Genomic DNA, 20,298 nt, shown 5'->3' on the forward strand with positions numbered 1-20,298 from the left:
TTAGTGTATTTAACTTCTAAGTTAATATTTACTCACTAATGTATGTTTTTTTTCTACTTTATAGGTTATTTGTAAGAGTAGTTGAGAGATATGAGCATATCAAGTACAATTTATGTTCAATTTTTTTAATTAAATTAAAGTTAGGTGAAACAATTACTTAAGTGAAGAACAAATAACTTTGTAATAATTTATTATGCGATTTTATAATTTTTGTTTATTTGATAAGATTGAATAAACCATTGGGGCTATTTTAATAGTTTTACAACTTATGAGATTTTTATGTTTATGAGAAAATATACAACACAAAAATTTCATATCGCATGTCCAAACAAACCTTTAATTTCATCTCGTGATTTCATATCATGATACCATATCGCATGGCCAAACGGGCCCTAAGACTAGGAATCCTCTTAACTGATAAATCCTAAATTAAATATAATTATCTAATTATTATAAATGACAAATTCTAAACTAATAAGGATTTTTATAATTAAATTACCATAAATAATAAATTCTAAACTATTAAGGAATCATATTTTTGGTTTATTTTCTACATAGTCTCTCTTAAATCAAGATTTTCAAATGTGACCGTGCATTATCTTCTTCAACTTTATGAACAACTCCATGAGTAATATCAGATGGGCATGATATGGTACGGTAGAATATTGAATTTTTCGATATCATAATTTTGATATTCGGCTTTTAAAATATTCTACCATTATCATACCAATTTAATTCAATATGGTTCGGTATATTAAAGTTCGATTTCAGTATTTTATGGTATGGCAAATCAATAATCAGTTCAATTTCGACTAATATATACTCGTGTAATAGAGAATTGTGATTTTGACTATTAAAAAAAATGTCTCAATTGCATCATACTAACACATTACATATGTCGAAGTATATATGCAAAACAAAGTACAAACAACTCCTTTTGTTAATCAATTACAATTCAACTACATTTCAATCAAAATAGAGTAGTCAAAAATTTAACTTCTAAACATTTAGTTTATACTAATACTAGGTTGCATATTTTATTTTTTTTGTTAATATTTTTGTGTGTGTATGTTATTTATGCAATTATATACTTCGATATGGTATTCGGTATTTCTCTGTTGGTAAGAAGAATTACCTCTACCACGACCTGGAAAATTACCTTTGTTCCCTTATCTTCTACCTCTGAAATTTTGACCTCTTTGATTTGTCTCAACCAAGTTTGATATCTCTTCTTTTGAATTAGGTTGATTCACCTTTGCCAACACTTCAGCAAATCTTTTTGTCGTCAGTTGATTCAAGAACATCTCGTATGTCATCAATTCATTTTCTAAGTCATTAAGTGTCAAAGTACTAAGGTCTTTGGTGGCCTCAAGGACCGTCTTCTTGGTGTGAAATTTTGTACTTAATGATAGCAATACTTTTTTAACAATTTTAACTTTATCTAAATCTTTTCCATTAGTTCTCATATCATTGACTTAGCATGTGAAATTCTATTATATACATGTACATATGGTAAATAATTCACAAAGAATGGGTGTTTGATATATCAAAATTTAAAGTTTAATTTTGATAATTAAAAGTAGATATCAAATATCGAATTGTTTAAGTTCGATTCGATACACTGATTAAACTTTGATATGGTGAATATCAATTATATTCGGTGGTTTATGCCCACCTCTAGATGTAGTCACATCAAATTGAACATTACATAAAATGAATTTTTTTGTTGTCACATAACAATAAATTTAACGATAGGATATAATAATTTTTTTAGTAATAACTAAAATGAATATTACATATAAAGAGAAAAAAGATTACCATTCTACCTATTTGATTAAATTTGTCTTTTCTTCCACCTATGTAAATTTTTTAAAAATAGCATATTAGAAATAACTCAAAAATTACTCTCCCTTTAACTATTGGATCAAATTTATCGCTAACGTCATTTTCAAACTTCAAATTATCCCATCATCAACACAATTGTATGATATTTACTTAAGTTATAATTAAACATGGACCTTTATTATAATGTTTCACAAAAATTCTAATCCAACCCAAAATGACCCGATCCATTCATGATCCAAACTAACACAAAAATCATTTTAAATTAAGGCATCTAAACCCAACAAATCCTTCTTGTTAAGCCCTTTCATTTAGTGAATTTGGATAACTATTTTATTCTAGCTCTCTATTTGAACTATTCCAATAACAACTTGGTACATGAGACTCAGTTTTTTAAAAATAAATGGCATATGTTTAATTAAAATTTAATAAATTTCATGTAATTGTGTTGTTAATGGAGTGACAATCTTAAACTTGAAAATAATTTTAGGGGAAAATTTGAAATAATATGAGGAAGAATGATATTTTTGAGCAATTTCTAATACGCTAAGAGAATTAACTTTTTATGTGAATAAGTGAAAGGATAGATAATATAATTTTGATACAATAAAATAAATAAATGATATTTTTGAGTGATTTTTAATACATTAAAGACGTCTTTGACTGTTTATGTATTCAAAGTAGCAATATGTAGCAACCATCCAAACAAGTTAGTATTTATTTTTATTTATATATCATGAAAGATGTTCTACTCACTATTAACATGTTTTTTCCACTCTTTAACTCTCAATATTTCCTTGAATGATTTGATATAAGAAGATAAAATGGATAAAAACAGATCTTTACTAGTACAAAGTAATATTTGAGTATATTTTGGATTGATCTTGGTTGAAGAAATTTGAAGAACATATTATAGATATATGAGTTTTTGAAAGTTTGAGTTGAATCTAATAATTGTTAATCATTGAAATTTGAGACTATCATTAAAAGACTAAATATCAAATTTGAAGTTAATTAAGATTAATTTAAAGTAAAAACTTATTATAGATTGATTTTAAATTTGTGATCGTTAGGATTTATGACACAAATAGTGATGAATCGCCATAATTCCAGTCAAAAATACTAAAAAGATCTTGATGATCATCATAATTTGTTGTTAAAGCGTAATGTATGGTGATAACTTATTTAAGATTCTAGCCACATGATTATTACTTTACCGTCTATTTAACAGGTCAAACTTAAAATGGTGATACCTCAACGATGCTATTTGTGCAAATTTGCCCTTGTTTGAAAGCCCAAGTTCTTAATGTCAAAAGTTTGTTTTGAGCCAAAGCCCATATTTATTCTATTTGCAAATGAGAGCCTTACATTCAATTCAAACAATCTGGGCCTTATGGCATTTGAAGGGCCTCTTTGCTAAAACATTTGTATTAAGGCTTATGTAAAAAAAAAATCAACTAGAAGCTAATATATACTTTGATTTGTAATATTACAAAGTTTATCAGATTTTAGTGCATTCAGATACATACATTGTATCCAAGTGATTTCACATGTATTTGGAATACATAACAAATCTGGCTCGCCACTCTCATATGCATATAGTATCCCATATATACATGCGAATCATACCAGGTACATACCAATACGTGTATCTAGTATGATTCACATATATATGTGATACATGACTATCTTGCTCACCTCTCTCCCTATTTTAGTGTATCTGATAACAAAAATATATGTATCTAGGTGCATCTTTTTCAATATATGGTAGAAAACTCTTAATTAGTGATAAAATACGTAATTATTTAAAATTATAGATAAAAATTAATATATCTGGTATGGATGTATGTCTAATAAAGTAATTTTCCCTTAATTCAAGTATATATATATATATAAGCATTCACCTTAAAGAACTATCACATAATTTAAAAGGAACCCTCAAACATATCTGTTGGATTGGGTCATATTGTTGGTGTGAGCAATGTCTTTCAATCCTGGGTTCGCCTCTGGATCCGGGTGACACTTTTGAAGAATCCGAACAACATAGATTCCGGAGCTCATACAAGTCAAAACTGTCTAAAAACTGGCACTTAGTAGCTTTCTGTTTGCATTCTTGTTAATAATTAAAGCAGGCCAAAATCTTCTTGTTACAACATATTCTCTAGCCAAATGAGTGAAGACACAGTACTCTGTGATAACTCCAATAAAACTATGTAATATAAATCAAATCATACCAAATCCTTCATTTTCAAAGCCTTCAATCATGGCACAAAAAAATGATCAAGTACTCCATGTAGTTTTCATTCCATACTTGACACCAAGTCACATGATCCCTTTAGTTGATACATCTAGACTTTTTGCTAGTCATGGTGTCAAAGTTAGCATCATCACCACCCCCTACAATGCCCTCCTTTTCGAATCAACAATCGATCATGACATTGATTTAGGCCACAAAATCTTCATCCACAAACTCAAATTTCCATCTGATGAAGTAGGCTTACCAGAAGGGATTGAAAACTTCAGTGTTACCACTAGTCAAGAAATGGCTATAGGTGTATTTATGGGAATTGCTTTGCTTCAAAAACCAATGGAAAGTCTTATTTTCGAGCTACGTCCTCATTGCATTGTATCAGACATGTTTTTCCCATGGACTGTGGATGTAGCAGAGCAACTGAAGATTCCTAGACTTACGTTTTATCCGACTAATGTTATGTACCATTGTGTTGAACATTGTTTGAAGTTGTATACACCTCATGAGAAGGTAAGTTCGGATTCAGAATGTTTTAAGGTTCCGGGATTACCAGATGAGATTGAAATGAAAAGATCTCAACTACCCGAAGATGTGAAAAACAACCCTGAAGGACCATATTGGGAGTTGTTGAAGAGAATTAAAGAATCAGAACCGCGGAGCTATGGTATGATTCATGACACTATCTATGATCTAGAACCGAGTTATGCTGAGCTTTATCGAAAAATCAAAGGTAAAAAGCCGTGGCTTATTGGACCTTCGTTTCATTTTTCAAAGAGAAACAATTCGAGAAGTAGTCCAGATCAAGAGCGACATAGCTGCTTGAGTTGGCTTGATTCTCAAGAATCAAACTCTGTTGTGTACATTTGTTTTGGAAGTATGGGAAGGTTTTCGGATCCTCAGCTTACTGAAATTGCCTTAGCTCTTGAGGCCTCGAATTCGACCTTTCTTTGGGTGGTAAGAAAGGGAGATAACACATATGAAAGTTGGCTCCCAATTGGGTTTGAGGAAAATATGTTTGCAAACAAGAAAGGTTTGATAGTTAGAGGATGGGTGCCACAGCTGAAGATCTTGAACCATCCAGCAACCGGAGCGTTCATGACTCACTGTGGCTGGAATTCCACTTTGGAGTCTCTTACATCCGGAGTGCCAATGCTGACATGGCCATTGTTTGCGGAGCAGTTCTACAATGAGAAACTGGTGGAGGTACTTGGATGTGGAGTCAGGGTCGGGGCAGAGGTGTGGCATATTTCATTTGACATCACGGATACGATTGTGAAGAAGGAGAAGATAGAGGCGAGTGTGAAAATGTTGATGAACGCCTCTAGGGAAAGTGGAAAGATCAGAAGTAGAGGAAAAGACGTCGAAGCAATGATTAAGAGGGCTGTGGAGGAAGGAGGTTCATCTTATAATCATCTAACTGCATTAATACAGGAGATGAAGTCTCATGCTTTTGGCATATCAGAAGAGTAATAAGAAATCTAATGTCCCGAGCTTCGCTCATTTTCCCTAAAATATGGGGTTGATTTCTCATACGGACACTCAGCTAATACTAGTTATTATCTCAAAAAGGCATCTTTCTTCTTGATTTTAATTTTCCTCAACAAAGAAAATGACTTGATAATACTATTACTTGAGTGACTATCCAAGAAATCAACATGTAAAAATATGTATGATGAATTCGCATGTATTACAAGACAAAAGAAAAGGGAAAACGAAATAACATGTTATGGCCATTAATGCCTTCTATAAACAAATTATCAATCAGCTGACAAGACTGGTTTCCACCACCAACCCCAAACCCCGCCCCTCGTTCCCACTCCACCTGCACCCCCACACCCCCTACCCTCCCCTCTGTCATTCTATTCTCATAATTTTGTCATATATATAGAAATGCTTTTAGAATAATATTTTTTCCTTGCATATCAAACAGAGGAAAATAAGTAAGAAACCACTTGTTTTTCTAGAAATAGTTTTATTAGAAAATATTTTCCATGAAAAACATTTTCCTACGGAACACACCTTTAATGAAAGTTTTCGGTTTTTGGGGAAGTTTCTCAACAGTAACATTGGGAGCTGTCTATGATACTTATTGGGGTACACATTGATTTTTGTACTTTGTAGGACCACATATTACCTGTCACATTTTACTTTTTAGTCGATCTAAAAAAGAACGACACATTTTGTATATTTAATAACTAGTAGTTTACTTTAAAATGTTCATTTCATCCTAATGGGACAATCGTTTCAAAAGTCTTTCTTTCTTACTTAAACGTCGTGCCAAGCCAAACATCACATAAATTAAAACGGAGGGAGTAGTACTAAGTAGTTTGCGGCCCACATCTCCCTTTCAACTGCTCTGCAAAAAGATAACACATGGAGAACCACTCAATGTATTGATTGAATAGAAAAACTAATCCAAAATAAGATTCCTTGAAGAAACATACATTGTATTTTAATGTTTTTCCATGACTTTTTTAGGCTATCTGTGATATGTTTGAATCTAATATTAGGTTAGTAACATTTTTCGTTGTTTCTCACCCTACTTCTTACCATTGTTTAGTGAGTTCCCATCCCTTCTTCAAGTTCAGTCATGGCACAAAAAAATGGTGAAATACTTCATGTAGTTTTCATTCCATACTTCACACCAAGTCATATGATCCCTTTAGTTGATATAGCTAGACTTTTTGCTAGCCATGGCGTGAAAGTTAGCATCATCACCACCCCCTACAACGCCCTCCTTTTCGAGTCCTCAATCGATCATGCTACTGAATTAGGCCACGAAATATTCGTCCACAAACTCAAATTCCCATCAGCTGAAGTAGGCATACCAGAAGGGATCGAAAACTTCAGTGCAGTCACTAGCAAAGAAATGGCTATAGGTGTATGCCACTAGCCAAGAAATGGCTATAAGTGTGTTTATGGGAATTCCTCTGCTTCAAAAACCAATGGAAAGTCTTATTTTCGAGCTTCGTCCTCATTGCATTGTTTCAGACATGTTTTTCCCATGGACTGTGGATGTGGCAGAGCAACTGAAGATACCTAGACTTATGTTTTATCCGACTAATGTTATGTACCACTGTGTTGAACATTGTTTGAAATTGTATGCACCTCATGAGAAGGTAAGTTCGGATTCAGAAAGTTTCTTGATTCCGGGTTTACCAGATCAGATAGAAATGAAAAGATCTCAATTGCCAGAGAATATTATAACTAAATCTGAAGGACCATATTGGGAGCTGATGAGGAGAATTAAAGAATCAGAACCTCGGAGCTACGCTATGATTCACGACACTATCTATGATCTAGAGCCGAGTTATGCTAAGCTTTATCAAGAAATCAAAGGTAAAAAGCCGTGGCTTATTGGTCCTTTGTTTCATTTTTCAAAGAGGGAAGAGGCAGACAATTCAAGAAATACTCAACATCAAGAACGACACAGCTGCTTGAGTTGGCTTGATTCTCAAGAACCAAACTCTGTTGTGTACATTTGTTTCGGAAGTATGGGGAGGTTCTCTGATGCTCAGCTTACTGAAATTGCCTTGGCTCTTGAGGCATCGAATTCATCGTTTCTTTGGGTGGTAAGGAAGGGAGACGAACCCCAAGTAAACGGGCAAGAAAACTGGATGCCTTCTAGCTTCAAGGAAAAAATGCTTACAAACAAGAAAGGTTTGATAGTCAGAGGATGGGTGCCACAGCTGAAGATCTTGAACCATCCAGCAACCGGGGTGTTCATGACTCATTGTGGCTGGAATTCCACCCTGGAATCTCTTACAGCCGGAGTGCCAATGCTGACATGGCCATTGTTCGCGGAGCAGTTCTACAATGAGAAGCTGGTGGAGGTTCTTGGATGTGGAGTCAGGGTCGGGGCAGAGGTGTGGCACAGTACTTTTGACATCAAGGATACGATTGTCAATAAAGAGAAGATAGAGGCGAGTTTGAAGACGTTGATGAACACCTCCGGGGAAAGTGAAATGATCAAAAGTAGAGCAAAAGACGTCGAAGCAATGATTAACAGGGCTGTGGAGAAAGGAGGTTCTTCTTATAATCATCTAACAACATTAATACAGGAGATCAAGTGTCATGCTTTTGGCATATCAGAAGAGTAGTAAGAAATTTAACATTCTGAGCTCTACTTATTTTTCCTAAAATAGCATCATGCCTCGCGTGCATTACATAACACAAGAAAAGGTAAAACGAAATAACATGTTATGTTTCAAGCAATCTTTTCCCCGGACATCACTTGTGGAACTACACTGAGTATGTTGTTGTTTCAAGCAATCTTTTTATAGACAAAAAACTCTTAAAGAGTGTTTCAACTTTCAAATAAGGGATCTACCAAATAAGAAAATGAAGCTATGTGAACCTGTATAACTATAGAGCTGGGAATAAAATTGACACATTGAAGAACTGGAACTCTTAAACCGATTAACCGAGCTTTTGAAAAAAAAAATCATTCCCAACCGAAGAACCAAAGAATCGAATTAATTCGGTTCGATCCGATATTTCTAATTTTAGCATTCAGGCCTAGCTCTAATGGAGTCCATGTTTCCCTGACATGAAAAATAATATATTTTGTCATGTCAGGCTTTTTATAATCTACGTAGTTGAACAATTTTATAAGGGAATGTGCTAAGTTGAGTGATTTTATTGCTTTTGTCTTATGAATCACAAGTAAAAACTGAAATAATGCTCATGACAAGCAACACTATTAACTATTTATCTCAGTATTGGTTACTATCTTTGTCCTTTAGCCTTCAATTCACACTTCAGACTAACTTTGAGTTCACAATTTCACATTATACAAAATGTCAAAACCTAAAGTAAGAACTCTATTCCTCTTAATTTCTCTTTGTGTTGCACTTGTATAGTTCTTTTCATGTTAGTTATTATTGTTTCTATCTTATGAGCGTTCTATAAAGTTACATTATTGTCTTGTCACGTCAAATTGACGTTGGAGAAGTCATAATATTTGTTTTATAAGCATTTTCTTATTGATTAAACTAAAAACCGAACCGTTAAGGACCAAAATCGATAAATTGAAATCAATAAAAAATATCTTATTGGTTTAACATATTTAAAAACCAAAATCAATAAACCAAACCAATAATACATTAAAACTAAACCGAACCGAACCGATCAATGCACACCCTTACTTGCTTTCAACTGCTCTGCAGAAAGATAACATAGGGAGTACCACTCAGTGTACTGATTGAATATAATAATAATCCAAGATAAGATTCCTTGAAGAAACATACTTAGTATTTTAATGGCTTTTTCATGACTTTTTTAGGCTATCTGTAATATGTCTGAATCTAATATTAAGTTAGTAACATTTTAAGTTGTTAAGTGAATTTCCATCCCTTCTTCAAGTAAGGTCATGGCACAAAAAAATGGTGAACTACTCCATGTAGTTTTCATTCCATATTTCACACCAAGTCATATGATCCCTTTAGTTGATATTGCTAGACTTTTTGCTAGTCATGGTGTCAAAGTTAGTATCATCACCACCACCTACAACGCCCTCCTTTTCGAGTCCTCAATCGATCATGCTACTGAATTAGGCCACAAAATATTCGTCTACAAACTCAAATTCCCATCAGCTGAAGTAGGCATACCAGAAGGGATCGAAAACTTCAGTGCTGCCACTAGCCAAGAAATGGCTATAAGTGTGTTTATGGGAATTCCTCTGCTTCAAAAACCAATGGAAAGTCTTATTTTCGAGCTTCGTCCTCATTGCATTGTTTCAGACATGTTTTTCCCATGGACTGTGGATGTGGCAGAGCAACTGAAGATACCTAGACTTATGTTTTATCCGACTAATGTTATGTACCACTGTGTTGAACATTGTTTGAAATTGTATGCACCTCATGAGAAGGTAAGTTCGGATTCAGAAAGTTTCTTGATTCCGGGTTTACCAGATCAGATAGAAATGAAAAGATCTCAATTGCCAGAGAATATTATAACTAAATCTGAAGGACCATATTGGGAGCTGATGAGGAGAATTAAAGAATCAGAACCTCGGAGCTACGCTATGATTCACGACACTATCTATGATCTAGAGCCGAGTTATGCTAAGCTTTATCAAGAAATCAAAGGTAAAAAGCCGTGGCTTATTGGTCCTTTGTTTCATTTTTCAAAGAGGGAAGAGGCAGACAATTCAAGAAATACTCAACATCAAGAACGACACAGCTGCTTGAGTTGGCTTGATTCTCAAGAACCAAACTCTGTTGTGTACATTTGTTTCGGAAGTATGGGGAGGTTCTCTGATGCTCAGCTTACTGAAATCGCCTTGGCTCTTGAGGCCTCGAATTCATCGTTTCTTTGGGTGGTAAGGAAGGGAGATGAACCCCAAGAAAGCTGGATGCCTACTAGCTTCAAGGAAAAGATGCTTACAAACAGCAAAGTTTTGATAGTCAGAGGATGGGTGCCACAGCTGAAGATCTTGAACCATCCAGCAACCGGAGTGTTCATGACTCACTGTGGCTGGAACTCCACCCTGGAATCTCTCACAGCCGGGGTGCCAATGCTGACATGGCCATTGTTCGCGGAGCAGTTCTACAATGAGAAGCTGGTGGAGGTTCTTGGATGTGGAGTCAGGATTGGGGCAGAGGTGTGGCACAGTACTTTTGACATCAAGGATACGATTGTCAATAAAGAGAAGATAGAGGTGAGTTTGAAGACGTTGATGAACACCTCCGGGGAAAGTGAAATGATCAAAAGTAGAGCAAAAGACGTCGAAGCAATGATTAACAGGGCTGTGGAGAAAGGAGGTTCTTCTTATAATCATCTAACGGCATTAATAGAGGAGCTCAGGTGCCACGTTTTTGGCACCTCGAAAGAGTAACTGAAAACTTAATGCATTGAGCTCTCCTTATTTTTCCTACAATAAGCACCACGCCTCCTCGTGCATTACATGACAGAAGAACAGGAAAAAAAGGAAATAACATGTTATGTTTCAAGCAATCTTTTCCTCAGTCTCCACTTATGGGACTACACTGGGTATGTCGTCGTTGTTGTTTCAAGCAATCTTTTATAGACAAAAAACTCTTAAAGAGTGTTTCAAACAAGGGATCCACCAAATAAGAAAATGAAACTAGGTGAATCTGTAAACAATGATTTCCCTTATCTCAAATATAGCTATTAACAAATGAGTTGCATTTAATAAGGGATATAGTTGCTATATTTCTTTACATTTTTAAGACAGCAAAATATGTGATAATACATGAAGAAAACTCACTTATCAAATGAGAAGTTTATCATGTTTTGTCCAGGTGCATTCTACAATCAGCAACTGAAAGATTGTTAGCACAAAAGAACACCGCGAGTAAAAACTGAAATAATTAATGGACCAACCGCGCTGAAAAAATGACAGTATGCATGTCACACACAGAGACTGTATTCATCGTCAAAACATAAAGAAGTGCACACCAAATTAGCCACAGGCCACTATGCAGTGCTGCATAATTATATAGTTCGGAAGGCACAAATATCAAACAAGAGCTGTGATATTTTTGTGCTTAAACTATGACAACGGCATAAGTGTACAAGTAAAGGTAATGTTATCTATTCAGTAACGCTTACCACTCTGCAGTACACATTGTTTTTGGTACTCATGCTACACCTACTACAGAGTGATTGAATTTGTGTTTCTTAATTTACTCATGAAAAGCAACATTATTTCAACTACTCACTTTAAACGTTCGATCCCTACCTCACTTTGTAGGACCACATGTTCATTCTGTCCCAATTTAGACACACTTTTCCTTTTAGTCAGTCCCAACAAGAATGACACATTTCTATATTTAGTAACAATTGGGGTGATTTACGACCACACAAACATCTATTACACATTTACTTTTTTAAACTTTGTATCAAATCAAACAACATCACATAAATTGAAACAGAGGAAATAGTATTTTGAGGCCCACATCTCCCTTTCATAACTTTTCTGCAGAAAGATAACACAGGAGAACCATTCAATGTATTGATTGAACATAACAACTAGTCCAAAATAAGATTTGTTAAAGAAACATACCGTGCATTTTAATGTTTTTCTCATGATCTATAAAAACAAAACATGATTTTTTAGGCTATCTATGTTATGTCTGAATCTAATGTAAGGTTAGTAACATTTTCAGTTGTTTCTCACTCTACTTCTCCCATTCTTAGGTAAGCACTAATGGCACAAGAAAATAGTGAACTCCATGTAGTTTTTGTTCCATACTTTACACCAAGTCATATGATCCCCTTAGTTGATATAGCTAGACTTTTTGCTAGCCATGGAGTCAAAGTTACCATTATAACCACACACTATAATGCCCTCCTTTTCGAGTCCTCTATCAAGGATTCTGGCAACCAGATCTTCATCCACAAACTCAAGTTCCCATCTGATGAAGTAGGCTTACCAGAAGGGATCGAAAACTTCACTGCAGTCACTGCCTCAGAAATGGCTATGTTATTTATGGGAATTGCTTTGCTTCAGAAACCAATCGAAGATCTTATTGTTGAGCTTCGTCCTCATTGCATTATTTCAGATGTGTGCCTTACATGGACGGTGGACGTAGCTGAGCAACTGAAGATACCTAGAGTTACATTTTATCCACATAATCTTATGTACCACTGTGTTGAACATTGTTTGAACGTGCATACGCCTCATGAGAAGGTAAGTTCGGATTCAGAAAGTTTCTTGATTCCAGGTTTACCAGATCAGATTGAAATGAAAAGATCTCAATTGCCAGAGGGTATTAAAACCAAACCTGAAGGACCATACTGGGAAATGATGAAGAGAATTAAAGAATCAGAACCTCGAAGCTATGCCGTGATTCATGACACTATCTATGACCTGGAGTCTACTTACGCTGAGCTTTACAAGGAAATCAAAGGTAAAAAACCATGGTTGATTGGTCCTTTGTTTCACTTTTCAAAGAGAGAAGAAGCAAGCAATTCAAGGAACACTTCAGTTCAAGAGCGACACAGCTGCCTAAGTTGGCTTGATTCTCAAGAACCAAGCTCTGTTGTGTACATTTGTTTCGGAAGTATGGGCAGGTTTTCTGATGCTCAGCTCTATGAAATTGCCTTGGCTCTTGAGGCCTCGAATTCATCGTTTCTTTGGGTGGTAAAGAAGGGAGACAAACCCCAAGAAAATGAGCAAGAAAGCTGGATGCCTACTAGCTTTAAGGAAAAAATGCTTACAAACAAGAAAGGTTTGATAGTCAGAGGATGGGTGCCACAGCTGAAGATCTTGAACCATCCAGCAACTGGAGCGTTCATGACTCATTGTGGCTGGAACTCCACCCTGGAATCTCTTACAGTCGGAGTGCCAATGCTGACATGGCCCTTATTCGCGGAGCAGTTCTACAATGAGAAGCTGGTGGAGGTTCTTGGATGTGGGGTTAGAGTTGGGGCAGAGGTGTGCCACAGTACTTTTGACATCACGGATACAATTGTCAACAAGGAGAAGATAGAGGCGAGTGTGAAAATGTTGATGAACACCTCCAAGGAAAGTGAAAAGATCAGAAGCAGAGCAAAAGATGTCGAAACAATGATTAAGAGGGCTGTGGAAAAAGGAGGCTCTTCTTATAATCATCTAACTGCACTAATAGAGGAGCTCAAATGCCATGTTTTTGGCACCTTGGAAGTGTAATTGAAAATTCAATGCACTAAGCACTCCTTAACCTTCCTACAATAAGCATCAAGGACGTTAACCTTGCTTGTATAATGTATCACAAGACAAGATAAACGAGATAATAAAATATAATCAATAGATTAATCACATTGTCAAAATAACAGATAGCATGCATGTTGCACACTGACTATATTCATTGTTCAATCATAAAGAAGATAAGCACCAAATTAGCCAAACGGCCACCATGTCAATGAGGACTAACAATGTCGCATAATTGTATAATTCATAACTAACTAATGTTAGACAAGAGCTGGATACTGCTTGGCCTGCTGTCTCACTCGTTTCTTGTACTCAGCACCATCCTGCAAAAGCAAGGTCACATATAGTAACGACAAGTTAAAATCAAAATCAAAATGCAAACTTAATTTTTTTCCTGAAAAAGTTCAATGAAGTACACATCAAGCTCGAGTAGCTACCTGCATGTATAGCTGAAAACCTTCTGTTTGTGCTGGATCACTGGGGTTTGGCTGAACAAGCAAATCTTGGATACCCACCAAAATTTGTTTAACTGTAATGGCAGGCCTCCACCCCTAAACAAGAATATAACCAACGGAATAATCATAAGAGTCATCTTGAAACCGATATAACAATTGACAATACTAACAAAGTAACAAAATAACAACGACAAGAACTTACACTGTCCTCATTGAGAATAGACAAACATATTGTTCCCGATGGATAGACATTAGGATGAAAGAAACCTTGAGGAAACTTGCATTTGGGTGGTTTGCTAGGAAAGTCTTCGCTGAAGTTCATTGTTATTGGATAGAAGCCACCTTCCCAGTCAGTCTGTACCATACCAGTTAAAATATCATATCACTATTGCTGACAAATATTAGAGGAAGAACTGAGGGAAGGGGAAAGCAGAGTTTCAACACCGTAAAGACTTGCAGAAGCCAGAATATGTTTCACATCAAACCGTAAAGGATTAAATGTAATAAAACTTTCCAAAAGTGTACAACGCTTATTAGAGCATCATTCAGAAACTCAAACCATTTCAACAAAACATCCTTTCGCATGAAATGTGGAAAGAATATCCCATGATTATTTACGCAACTAACCTATGAAACTAAAAGCATTTCAACAAAACATTCTGTCATTTTTATGCAATTTATATACACACCAAAGCAATTAAAGTTCAAACCTTATGGTACTTTAAGAAAATGGACTTTTACATCCTCGCGAAGATCATATTCTTCTTACTCCATATATTAAATCCAGGGAGTCATGCTTACCTTACAACGCTGTAAGGTTATAACTTTCTTTGTTTAGAAAATTGCGACAGAGTTCAAGGACTTGAGTGACTCTCAAAATGCAACACAAATTGCTTTAAGGTCCATAACTGACGACTACAAACTCTGTGAATAATTCAGTAAGATGAATTTTGTGAACACCTTCAATGGTTTTTGTATCAAAGAGAGACACGGATACCTGATTGTAGTCTATCGGAAACAAGTTCTCTACCTAACACAAGGACCTAAGCGCACTCTACTCTACCCCCAAACCCCACTTATTGGTCACATTGGGTATGTTGTTATTTCAAACATAAAGTGTAATTTCTCAAGTCACGACTAATCTAATAGAATACTTTCTATAATTGCCGCGTAAATATCCAAATTGATGTGTCTAAATATTAATTAGATTGCACAATCTTTTCTTCACAGTTCTCATAACATAGAATCAATAAACACCCTCATGAACCTACGAATTAAAGTTAATTACAGCACAAAACCACTAATTTTCAACACCAAAGCAAGGAAAAACGATCAACAATAAGTTGCTAAAAGAAGTAGACAAATTCTAGCCCAAAAATTCCATTTACGAACGAGGAATTTGCACCAAACCACTGAATATACATATGTTTTATAGGCTTTTATCAATTATGAAAATTCATCATAAATTGACAAGTTTCACTATAGCTACCAAGCTACCTCAACCCTACTCCTCTATCTAGACTTGGAACTAGTGGTGGCAACTGGGCGGATTGAGTCAAATTTGGGCAAGTCATAATGGATGAAGACAATAATTGGGTCAAAACTCAACTCAACCCAAATTTGCTTGGATCAAAACGGGTTAGTTAATGTGTTATATAACAGGTCAAAACCCAACTCAATCCCAATTTTTACTAAGCTTAATTGTTTTATTTGTTCTTTTAAATTACTTTAGTATCTAATAAAATTATTTTTTCTTTATTTTGACTATATATAACATACCAAATTGAAAAAAAAGTTTTTAAAAATTATTTTGACAAGATTTCTCCTGAGCCAATTCGACTTACATATCAATTAATGGGTTGAGGTAATGAATGAGCAGGTCAATAACCCGTCCAAACTTAAACGGATTGGATAAGTTAGACGGGTTGGGTTTGATTTTGTCACCCCTACTCGGAACAAACAATGTGAGCGACCTCACACAAGCGGACACTCTTTTATTAATTATCATGATTAATTCGTACATATATATATATTCTAACTTCCCCAATTTCACTACTAATAAGTCATCCATACAAAAATTACAAAACTTGAAATTAGTCATGAAAAGCAAGAAACTTTATTCACCTTGGCTTTTCCAGGGATAGAACAATTCCACACCATCAAATTGACAGACCCATCTGCACCAGTTTCCGGCCTAGCCACAAAACCCTAAAGAAAACAGAGAAGATACCCATCGAACCATCAAATCAACAGACTCTTAAAATCCATTAATGTGCATTGATAAAGCAAACAAAAAAGTACTTTTAGCGCAAAAATAATAATAATCAAAAAGGGCAGAGAGAGTACATGTGGATGATTCTTCCGCCATGATTTGCGCTCCTCAGCAAGACGACCACGTGCGATTCCGTCAGACATTTTTGCCCCCTTTTTTGCTTTCTCTGAAAATTTTGAACGATGAAATTAAGAATAGGCAAAGAGGAAAATAAAAGGGTTTTTTAAGTTTGTAATTGTAAGATGTAATCCTAGTTGGATTTGAATTTTGATAATCCAACATTAATTCAAATATTTATTCAAAAAAATAATATAAAATTTATTCATCCTCAATTTATGTCAAATTAATTCAATTTATTATGATGATGTGATTTATGAAAACATTAATTTATCAAATTAATTCAATTTATTATGATTATATAATTTAATAAAATAAATATATTAATTAAGAGATAATTTAGAGATATACCTCCATATATTAGCTTTATTATTCTAATATTTTTTTTAGGAAATTAAATTGCTTTAAAAATGAGTAAAATAATATTGTCAATCTAAGTAGAGAAAAGAAGTTCTACAAATGACATGCCAAGTAGATTATGTCCTTCATTCCCCTCCACTTCCCGTAGCCCCATACCTACGACATCATGCCTTCACTACTCAACCTCTACCTCTCATAGTATTTATTATGATTATATATAAATAATTTTAGTTTAACTTTTTTTTACATACATATCGAACACACACATAAAAAAAAGTCAATTCACTTATTTAAAAAAAAGAAGCATTTTTCATGAAAAATATTATTCTTTGGATCGAACACACTTTTACTGTCATATATTGCTCTAGGCAATTCAGTATATACCATTTTCTGGTATTGGTGCCTTCTTCGTGATTATGCATCACTAAAATGTGATTGTAAAACCTCCTTTCCATATTAGTTGATCATTTTCCTTTTAATACAACAAAGACAACTATGTTCATCCTCTTTTTGATTGAATACAAATACATTTGACAGAGATGATGAAAGAGTATTATATTCTTACAAATACAAATACAATTGAAGGAAGAGAGGGGAAGGGTACAGAGAGAGAGGAGAGGGCAAGAGAGGGAAAAAGTTTATTATAAAAACAACATATTACTTTTTTTTAGAATATTTTTAAAATTATTTTTCATAAATAAATTGTTAATTTTGTCTAGTTTCATTATTTTTTCTTAATGGACTGACAAATCCAACGTGATAAACGGCTCAAAAACTTATTTTGGATGAATGGGACCCGTATCTCATGTTTACAAGTTGCTTGGTTCAAAGGATGACATCGATATTTTGAGATTATGTTTATGTATTTTCATCGTTTCAATATGTTTGTTCTATTTTTTATTTTTTTTGTCTATTTCAAAAAAATATTCTCATTACAAAGATAGAAAATATCGTATAGAACCAATTTATATTGCTTTCCACTCTAGTGATCCTTCATTCTTTTGATCACTTTTGTGTACACATCGAACAACAGTTCTTTTGGAGGTTCCTAGGGATCTATTTGTCGGGTAGGTAAGCGAGATAGAAGACTCATTGTTTGTGGTGTTGCAATGAATTTATTGGATAATAATAGCGTATAACGATTTTCTTTTTACTTTCTCCTTTTAAGTGTCAAATTTTAGTTTATAAGTGGTTATTTATCTTCTCTTTTTTTTTTCAAGAAAGATGGTATCCTTCTATTTCCTTATGAATTGAATCAACCATCTATTTTATGGTAATTTTGAAAAGAAAAGCATAATTTCCTTGATAAAAGCCCACCAAAGAGCAAAAGTACAACAAGTCTACTCATCAACAAAGCAAAAGCATGGTTGCTTAGTAAACGTATATTACTTTTTGTATAACTTATACAACATTATCTGATAGATAGATAAATAAGAAATAAGTTATTTGATAGTATAAAATTAATATGATGTTTGGTTAGTTGACAATTTTGAAACTTGCATGACTAATAAATATATAAGTTTTGAAGAAATTAATCCTGCATAAAATAATACATATCTACATTACTAATACTTGCATAATTCTAACCAGCTACCAACTCGATGAAATGAACCAGGGTGTTGTTGGGCATTCTGTGCCGTTGCTTCCATTGAATCAATAAACGCAATAGTAACCGGGGATTTGATATCACTATCTGAGCAAGAGTTGGTGGATTGTGATACGTCGCTAAATAATGGTTCCTTTTTCATAAATATGTGATTCTACTATTCGACTAGTAAAATGAATTCAATAATTCTTCTGCAAACTATGTGTTTGATTAAATTCTTTAATAACTCGTGTATTTACCCCCAAATTAAAGTTGAATGTGTTTTTCTATTAATATATTTATGAGAGAAGGATTGAAAATATTCTGAACTTGGTGCAAATTATTATTGACATAATACATAAACATGACCCTTAACTTGGCTTCGACAGACAACTATGCCTTCCAACTTTGAGTGTGTACGACATTTAAACTTGTATAAAATTAAACAAGTAGACACACTTGTCATACATGACATAATACACGTAAGACACAAAATTGACATGGATGACGAATGTGTCTATTTATTCAATTTTTTGCAAGTTTAAGTCTATTTGTGTACACCCAAAGTTAAATGTCATAGTTGTCAGCTGAAGCCAAGTTAATGATCATGTTTATGTATTATGTCATTATTAGTTTCGTTCGTGAACTATTGACAGTCTTAAAAATACTCCTCTACTTGACTAACTAAACTTTGATATATACTCGATCATATCCACGATTTGCCACATGACATAGCAAGTGGTATCAAACTCTCATATGACATATGGCTCATAATAAAAAGTCGAGTGAAGTGTTGAAAACACCCCTAAATTTGGTGAGAATTTAGGGGTGTATTTAAATTCAGTTAGTCAAGTAAAAGGATGTTTTTAAGGTTGTCAATAGTTCGGAAATATAACTAATAATTTACGCCTAATTTAAAAGTGTTGTCAATACTTCTCTATATTAAATTATCTATATAATTATATATAGAAATTAAGAAGAAAAAAAAGAATTATAAAGTGAAGAATCAAATCGATACTAACAAAAAGAATAATTTGAAGTATCAACATTTGATTGTGATTTGTGAGGGTCCTATGATTTTACACAATTTCACACTTTCTACATGTTTCTTGATATGAAGTGATATTATTTAGTTGTTTAGCATGCTTTACAACTTTGTTAGTTTTCAATAGTTATTTGTATTTTCTTGTGATATATGTTTAGATGTTTAACATGCATTATCACTCAGTTATTAAGCTCACACTAGTCAATTATCAATTCTATTTAGTTTGATTTCATAACATCTAATTTTATATCATGAATTCGTATCGTATATTCAAATATATCTTTATTAAATTCGTTATGGGTTATTATGAATATAATTGTGGTCCACGTCCCATCCAAGACTAGGCCCATTCTCAAAAGAATTAAGTTAACTGTGGTCCATGTTATGAATTTAATAAGACTTAAAAGTGGAGCTTTAAACATTGTGTTTGGTATGGGGAAAAATATAATTAAATTCATGTTTGGTTAACTAAAGTATTTTATTTTATTTTTAAAAATAAGCTTTTAAAAACTTAGAACAATGAAATGACTTTTCTATTGAAAAAAATAGGAAAAATAAACTCTTTAAGTTATACGTGATATTATTGATAGATCCAATTCAATTATATTTTGATGATAACTCCACGTGATATTACGCATAATTTGATATAACAAGATTGTACAAGCATGTAGAAGTAGACAAATTTCTACATGTGGAATGATTATCTATTTAAA

The 20,298-nt window shown here is 33.9% G+C and overlaps 5 protein-coding genes across 5 annotated transcripts; 4 read left to right on the forward strand and 1 right to left on the reverse strand.

The window, feature by feature from the left end:
• The first annotated feature begins 3,773 nt into the window (after positions 1-3,773).
• Positions 3,774-5,563, forward strand: LOC107059757 (scopoletin glucosyltransferase-like). Its single transcript, XM_015306662.1, has one exon. The coding sequence runs from the start codon at positions 4,106-4,108 to the stop codon at positions 5,561-5,563; it is 1,458 nt and encodes a 485-aa protein (XP_015162148.1). The 5' UTR covers positions 3,774-4,105.
• Positions 5,564-6,508: 945 nt separating this feature from the next.
• Positions 6,509-8,518, forward strand: LOC102582257 (scopoletin glucosyltransferase-like). The gene is made up of 2 exons (XM_006342579.2): positions 6,509-6,977; positions 7,009-8,518. The coding sequence occupies exons 1-2, from the start codon at positions 6,684-6,686 to the stop codon at positions 8,191-8,193; spliced, it is 1,479 nt and encodes a 492-aa protein (XP_006342641.1). The 5' UTR covers positions 6,509-6,683; the 3' UTR covers positions 8,194-8,518.
• Positions 8,519-9,219: 701 nt separating this feature from the next.
• Positions 9,220-11,235, forward strand: LOC102581928 (UDP-glucose flavonoid 3-O-glucosyltransferase 7-like). Its single transcript, XM_006342578.2, has one exon. It carries the CDS (start codon positions 9,465-9,467, stop codon positions 10,929-10,931), a length of 1,467 nt encoding a protein of 488 aa, XP_006342640.1. The 5' UTR covers positions 9,220-9,464; the 3' UTR covers positions 10,932-11,235.
• On the forward strand, positions 11,007-13,750 carry LOC102581597 (scopoletin glucosyltransferase-like). Its single transcript, XM_006342577.2, has 2 exons — positions 11,007-11,086; positions 11,359-13,750. The coding sequence occupies exon 2, from the start codon at positions 12,267-12,269 to the stop codon at positions 13,728-13,730; it is 1,464 nt and encodes a 487-aa protein (XP_006342639.1). The 5' UTR covers positions 11,007-11,086; positions 11,359-12,266; the 3' UTR covers positions 13,731-13,750.
• A 74-nt stretch (positions 13,751-13,824) lies between these two features.
• Positions 13,825-16,701, reverse strand: LOC102581266 (SUMO-conjugating enzyme SCE1-like). Its single transcript, XM_006342576.2, has 5 exons — positions 16,553-16,701; positions 16,331-16,414; positions 14,409-14,561; positions 14,189-14,302; positions 13,825-14,074 (listed from the first exon to the last, which is right to left on the reverse strand). The coding sequence occupies exons 1-5, from the start codon at positions 16,619-16,621 to the stop codon at positions 14,012-14,014; spliced, it is 483 nt and encodes a 160-aa protein (XP_006342638.1). The 5' UTR covers positions 16,622-16,701; the 3' UTR covers positions 13,825-14,011.
• Between the last annotated feature and the right edge of the window lie 3,597 nt (positions 16,702-20,298).

Source organism: Solanum tuberosum, unplaced genomic scaffold, assembly GCF_000226075.1.
Source record: "Solanum tuberosum cultivar DM 1-3 516 R44 unplaced genomic scaffold, SolTub_3.0 scf00034, whole genome shotgun sequence".
Taxonomy (NCBI): Eukaryota; Viridiplantae; Streptophyta; class Magnoliopsida; order Solanales; family Solanaceae; genus Solanum; species Solanum tuberosum.